This window comes from Dioscorea cayenensis, chromosome 16 (assembly GCF_009730915.1).
Source record: "Dioscorea cayenensis subsp. rotundata cultivar TDr96_F1 chromosome 16, TDr96_F1_v2_PseudoChromosome.rev07_lg8_w22 25.fasta, whole genome shotgun sequence".
In the NCBI taxonomy this organism is placed as follows: Eukaryota; Viridiplantae; Streptophyta; class Magnoliopsida; order Dioscoreales; family Dioscoreaceae; genus Dioscorea; species Dioscorea cayenensis.
The window spans coordinates 219588-227207 of NC_052486.1; the positions used below are offsets into that span (position 1 = coordinate 219588).

A 7620-nucleotide genomic window follows, 5' to 3' on the forward strand; every position below is an offset into this window, starting at 1 on the left:
TAAAAAATTAAAAGTTTAAGGAAAGAAAAGAGAAGGATGAGAAGAATGATCATGATCAAGCTCACCCCATTGAACGTGATTCCAGTGAGTACCTTGATCAACGGCTCCGGTGAACTCGAACGCGGTCGCCGTCCAATCCAAGCCGTTCATCTCACCGCCGGCGATCCCCGTGACTGGATCCGGGAAAGCGAACCCCTCATCTGCGGTGACGAGGCTGGGGAAGCTCGTGATGAGATCTGGCTGTGGATCTGAGATCTGGGGTAGGGTTTGGATTAGGGTTAGGGTTAGGGTTAGGGTTTGGGAAAAGATGGGGGTTGTCGGAGGAGGGTCGGGAAGGGCATGACCGACGGCGATCCTTGGAGGAGGACCGCTTGGATGAGGAGCTCTTCCGGGAGCCACCGCCGACGGGGACGTTGCGGAGAACGCCGCCTTTGGTCCAGTAGCGGCGGCAGGACTTGCAGAAGTGGCGGGGTTGGGAGAGGTTGTAGTTGTTATAGTAGCAGAACTTGGTGTTCGTGGAATCGCAACGAGGGCACTTGATCGGCGGCGGTGGAGGCGGTGGTGGTCCGGGGTAACCTCGGAGCCGGCGCTGATCCGTTGTTGCTGAGAATATCCTGGCGCTGGCGCCTGGGATCATTGATTGGAAATCCTGCATTTCTCGCGATCACGATCGAAGCTTTAGATCTTCTCCGGCGAACTCTCCATCGCCGCCGGCGATCTCTCTCTCACTCTCGTTCTCACAAAGACTGAGAACGGTTTCAATGTCTATCATTTTAAAGGTGAGAAAAAGAAATTTTTCTATTTTTTTATATTTTTTTGTATTGACGAAAATACCCCTCAGAATTTAATTTTTATATTATATGATAAGTAATTAAGCAGATGTTTTATTTTATTTCAATTATTGCTGTTATGAATCCAGAATAGTACAAATAAAACTAAAAAAAAAATAGAATTAATAATAAATTATTATTTTTGTTATTTTTGTATTGATGAAAATATCCTTGGAAATTTATTAATTTTCTAAATTATATGATAAGTGACTAAGCATATGCTTAATTTTGTTTCAATTATTGTTGTTATAGCACAAATAAAACTACTAAAAAAATAGAATTAATAATAAATTATTTAATGTATTTATGAAAATAGTTGTGTTTTATATATAATATTTAAATAATAGGATAAAAAAAGGAGAGAAAAACAAAGATGAACATTAATTGATGAATTATACAGTTGAAAACATAATTTGCAAACATTGTCAGATATTATTGGGCCCTTGGAAATAATTCTAATAATTCGGGCAATAATTTTTTAATCATTTCATTTTTTTTATTTACTCAAGTGGTCACACTAATTTTTTTTATTATTTTTTTTACAAGGGTGTTACTGTAAAATCACATGAAACGTTGGGAATGTCTTGTATCTGACGTGGTTTTTCCCTGACCGTTGGTTAAAAGCAATGGACGGTCAAGATCTGAAGTGGGGCCAGACTTAGAAACCTCTTGTCGGCGGAGTGCTCTCTCTGATTAGTGAGACCTCGTGGTTTGAGCTTTGCCACGTTACACGATTTGATTGGCTATCAAAAATTCTATTCATTGGCCTCGTTATTTACCGTACACGTGGACTTTTTAATTCTGGAAAAAAAATATATAATTTATTTTATTTATTTATTTAGTTCTCAACCCGGTATTGGGAATTTTCAACCTCACGCACGGGAATCAAAGGCTTAACTGCTCGGCTATTCAGATTATATATAAATTGACAAATAGAGTTAATTAAAAAGAATTAATCATTTAACTAGCATATACTCACACAATAGTTCTGGGTGTAAAATGCAAGTCTAAACTTACATTAGGAATCTGTTATCATTATCGTATCTATTAGGATTTGATCATGAGGCACTTGAAATACCATACTGAAATTTTACGGTATGGCTAATGTCAGTAGGCGAAAATCCCTTTGGCCAAGGCCGGAGAATTACTAATTTAAATTAATTGTAATTAAAAAAATTTTATTTTTCTTTCATATAATAAAAGAATTATATATATTACGGAGTACCCATGAATAAATAGAATCAAACCTTCAATTTTTTTTGAACTGTATGCATCCAAAGGTGCACGTATGGTTTTTGGGTGAATTTTTGAATCCCGAATATCCAACTAAACAATTAATTGCAAAGAATTTTTGGCGTGAAAACACATAAACAAAAGACTGATCTAAAAAAGAAAAAGAAAAATCTAAATTTTTTAATTTTATTAGGACATGCTGTTTTTTTTACTATTTAAACATAATTTTAAATTGCATTACAATTTTTTTATAAATTCCTTAGTTTTTATTTTGGTGTTTGTAAAATTCCTGAAATAATTAATATATTTTTATTGTCATAGAATAATGCCCTTGATTTTTTTTAATTATTTTTAAATATATATTTTTTGGGAGAATTAAGAAATTAATAAATAAATAAAAGGCAAGGTTTGGGGGTTATTTAGATTAATAAATAAATGTTAATGCAAGTGTTGTCTGCCATTGAGTTGACAAGTATGTTTTTATGAATCTAGTGCCAATTGCAAGACCTAAAACACCAACAACAAGCATGCTTGCAACTTGCAAGCTTGTGGGCAAGTGACAAAAATGTCATTACCCTTTCCTTTTTAAAATGTTACATATATATAATTCATTTTTAATTTTTATTAAATTTTAATTGTGATTTTAATAAATTAATTTCAATATGAAATGCATTGATGTAATTATATGAATTGTTCATTTCATGCTTCACTTATGTTCAAACATGAAGCTTAGGACTACCATAATTATTCAAAGTTTTCCTTTTCATTGTAATTCAATTAATTAATTTTAAAAAATGTGGTTGGAATGTGAAACCCTAAAATTGAATATCACAATTTTAACCATCAAACAATAACAAAATAAATTTTCTATTTGTTATTAATTAATTATACTAGCAGAGAGTAAGGTAGAAAAAACATTAATTTCATCCCTTAATGAAATGCAACAACATTAAGCTTTCTAGTTCAAATTATTAGAGATCGGTTACATAAATTTATCTATTTCACATTATTCAATTAAAAATTAAGGGAATGGATAAACCAAGCATATGTATATCATCATATAAAATTTTTATATGTATTATAGATATATAATTTTTAATAAATATTTGGACAAACGATGGACCATTGATCTTTGAATTTGGAGGACTACGACCTTCTTTAGTATGGCCGGAAAATGAAAAATAAACTAAACTAAACTATTATCGAGGTGGTAATTAATACTATTAATATTAAATAATACTATTTGTACATGATATCAATACTTCACTTTGAATAGATATAATGATATCAATACTTCACTTTGAATAGATATAATATAATTCATATATATATATATATGGGGGTGAGGGATGTGATTAGTGCAAGGGAATGGGAATGGAAGATGAGGAGAATGAAGAGGGAGAGAGAGATGATTAAACATAGATGAAAGAGTGGGGGGATGATGTCAACTTCAAAATAGAGACAAGTCATTGGGTGTCCACCCAATCTCCATGTTCATAATGTCCATGTCCATGTCCATATTGCCGTCCTCATCCACCAACAATGTGATATAATAATTGAGAGAAAGATCATTCATATTATCCTCTTCTTCTTTGCTTCTTAAATTTATCATCACATGTCATCTCCCTCCCCCACCCCACTAGCTCCTTTTCTTGGTGAACGTCACTCTCTCTCCCTTTCTCCTTTCACATCTCTTACTAACTTCATCTATTTTTTTTTTTCTTATTTTTTTTTACAATAATTATCCATATATACATGTTCATATATTTGATGTATCCATATTTTATAATATTAACCAGTATTTTCTACCAACATTCATCCAGTTGTTGAATTAACCTCCAACACTGCCTCTCCAACAAAATTGTAATCCAGATTATCTTCTCCTTTTTTCTTTATATCTTAACTCTACTTATCCCTGTCATCTTTTTTTTTATTTATCACATTTACAGATGTTCACATATAATGTTTATTATTATAATAATATTATTATTATCATCATCAAGGAAAAGAGTTCAAATATTATTAAATATGAAAATTTTATTTATTATTATTATGAAAGCATCCAAATATTATCTCAGTATATTTAACAAGACTTGTTCATAAAAATTTAGTTTATCACCATAGTAACCATATATATATTTGCAAAATGGATAAGTCACATCAAAAATACGCATAAGCGAAAAGTTAATACCTCAACACGCACTTATGCCCTCCTCGCATTATTTGAGTTGAGATTTAAATCCACCTCCTTAATAAAGGCACGGACATCCTAAGCAGGGCTTCCGATGTTAATAGACCAAGAGGTAGTTGACCACAAAAACCATAATCATATTTTGATTTTTTAAAATAATTTAAAAATATTTTTATCTTCTATGTATAAATATATGCAATTTTATTTCAGTTATTTAACTGTAACACTAATTGATAATATGACTTTATATCAGTATACTTAATTTATGTTAAGAGCATTATATTTGATGTTTTTCTAACTAAATAATCTCTAGAAGTTTGTTGAAATAACTAAAAACTATAATATAAAGAGTTCTACAAATTGTAAGTTACATTCCCTCATCACACATAACTTTCATTGAAATGACATTGGTTAAAAGATGCACATGTTTTCTATAAATATATATGTAGCCTTAAAGCATTAATATCACCAAGTTTGGTTATTTGGTATATCCTTCTTCTTTTTTTAGTATAATGGGAATATAAATGTAAAAACAAGACTTATAAGAAAAATTTTCAAAAATTAGGGATTATAAAGAAATTAGAAAAGCCAAGAAAAAAAATTTATTGGTCTTTTAGAAAGTACAAAGAATCATATAATTATTAAATCAACTTAAAATTTACTATGAATAAATTTTACTTACCCATAATAAAATACATTCGAATTATTCATTTTACAATTCACAATTAAACCATAACATAATTGATAATTCAAAAATCACTTATTAAAAAATGGCTTTATTCAAAGTATTATCTTAAAAAACTATTGTTATAATGTGAATTATTATCTAAAAAACTAGGGATTATGTTCTTCTCTACATCTTCTAGTTCATAATTCATATGAACAAAAAAACATTGAGATGCCCCTAATTACATTTTGTATTGTTGTTGCTTCTTTGGACATCTTGCCTCAAAAATACTGTTAAGGTCACTTCAATTTGGTCACTCAATGTCCCACAACAACATCATCATTCATCTCCCCCTTCTTGCATTTGTCAACCTCCAAGATAGCAACTTCGTATATATATATATATATATATATATATATCTATTTAATTAATAAAAAAAAAATTATTTATTTATTTATTTATGATGTGAATTGTTCATAGATTGTGAAGGTGTTAAAAGTAGTTCTTTAATAACAAAAAGGCATGACTTGTATTTGAAAACTCAACGTTAATATATGATGATAAGTTATAAGGATTATTGCTTGTTATTTAATGAAGAGGCAATAACTTATATTTTTAATTTATGAAGTTTTGGAACAAAGAAATTAATAAATGATATATATATATATATATATATATATATATATATATATATATATATATATATATATATTATAGAAAACATCAACTATGTACATTCATAGAACGTTTATAGGTAAGAACAGTGCTAAACATGATTTTACAGTGAGGCATAATCAAGGGTTAACGAGTTCATTAGATTTGATTTGGTTGATAGTTTGGTTGCTAGAGGTACAGTAGAAATAGGGTTGAACGGTTCAGATTTGGTCAGTTACTGTGCACAAATTGATTGAATGATTTACATTAAAGTATTGTGCATCCCACCTTTTTACTGTGCTAGTATTCATAACTACAGTAACACTGTTCATGAAACAGTACTGGACCGTTGGATCGAAATCTAACAGTTAATAGTAATGTTCATAGATTTCAAATCTACGAACGTGCATAGAAGATTCATTCTCATATATATGTATATATATATATATATATATCCTTGCAATTATGTTTTGGTGTAATATTAATTAAGAAAAAAAAAAGCCATAGGCTAGCCCAATGGTTACTACCCGAGTACGAACATCTCATATTACAATTTATGTTTAGGGTCCCTTGTGTGAGGATTACCTCTCGTTCTCCCCTCTAGAGTTATATAGCGGGGGTCATCCCAGGAGATTAGTCAAGCTACAGTAACTGGCATCTCTTTACTCGCTTGTCTTTACTTTATCGCTTGTTGACTTTGTCAATATATATATTAATTATGAAAAGAAAAAACATAATTATATTCTTAAAAATTTCATATGGGCTTTAGGAATATGAAATTCATGGCCCATTGATTATCTGGATTAAATCTAATGGTTTATTCATTTGTTTTTTCCCCTTTTTAAAATTATATATAATGTTTTTTTTTAATTCTTCATAACAATAAATAGTTTGGTCTACTTTTTCTATATATTAATTATGAATTAAAATTTAAAGTAACAATAATTATTTCTATTTGTGAGAAAAGAAACCTATCTCCCAGCGTGTCTATAATAAAAAAATGAACAACAATAATAATAACTATTATTATTATCATTTTCAATTTTTCTCTTACAATAATAACATATCATAAAACCTTGTTTTATTAGAAAAAAAATACTATTTTTTTAATTAAAATTTTATGAATTTAATCTAAACTAATCTTTAACAGGAGATTAATGATTACTTAATGAGTGCTCAGTGCCTCATACCATTCTCAAATAATTTGATGCATATCTAAACGTGGGCAGAGTAAGTGATCCCCATATATTGGGAATAACTTCTTGGAGCCAATTGGAGCTCGGTGATCATTGAATGCTCAATCATTAATAAACACTAAAAAAATAAGACCCCTTATGTTTTTAAGTTTTAAAAATAATTTTTTAAAAATATTTAAATAATTAAAAATGGCACACATTTATATTAATTTATTATTATTCATATATTTTATTATTTAAATATGTGTTTTTTAACATAAATTTTTATTATATTATTTATTTAATTATTTAATTCAAAAATATATAATATTTTATTAAATAAATATATTTTAATAAAATATATAATTTAAATAATTAAAAAGATAAATGAAATGATGAGATAGACATTAACATGAAATTTTGGGATAATATATAACCAATTAAAGTTGAGGAATGATCAGCATCGAACGTGTGACAGTATGCCACGTGTCGAGTATCGGACGTTGACCATGCCTCTGCTGAGCTGGTCCAATCAGGTTCCATCCGACCACGATTCTTGACTCATCCCTCGTTTTATTCCCCCACGTGCTCCTCAAAACAATCGATCCACCTTACGATCGCCTCGAGATCATCAACATCAACGATCTCAATGAATCCTCAACGGTTAACCGGAAAGTAAAAAGTCACAGTAAAAATACACGTGGCTGTCTGCTAAACACTCGTGTATTATAAGACCTTCACTCCTGATAACCAATAGATTTAGCCCACGTGTAGGAGTCTGAGTTAATTAAAGAAGGCCTAGGGTATAGTTTATGCTGTTCTATCGTACGGACACGTCGGAGGTTTGGAGCGATATAAATGGTGACCAAC

At 30.0% G+C, this 7620-nt stretch overlaps 1 protein-coding gene across 1 annotated transcript; it reads right to left on the bottom strand.

Annotated features, from left to right (window-relative positions):
* Positions 1-744, bottom strand: LOC120279093 (dof zinc finger protein 4-like). Its single transcript, XM_039285953.1, has one exon. The coding sequence runs from the start codon at positions 653-655 to the stop codon at positions 197-199; it is 459 nt and encodes a 152-aa protein (XP_039141887.1). The 5' UTR covers positions 656-744; the 3' UTR covers positions 1-196.
* Between the last annotated feature and the right edge of the window lie 6876 nt (positions 745-7620).

Coding starts and splice junctions, on each gene's coding strand:
- LOC120279093 (XM_039285953.1), bottom strand. CDS start 655: ATGCAGGATTTCCAATCAATGATCCCAGGCGCCAGCGCCAGGATATTC.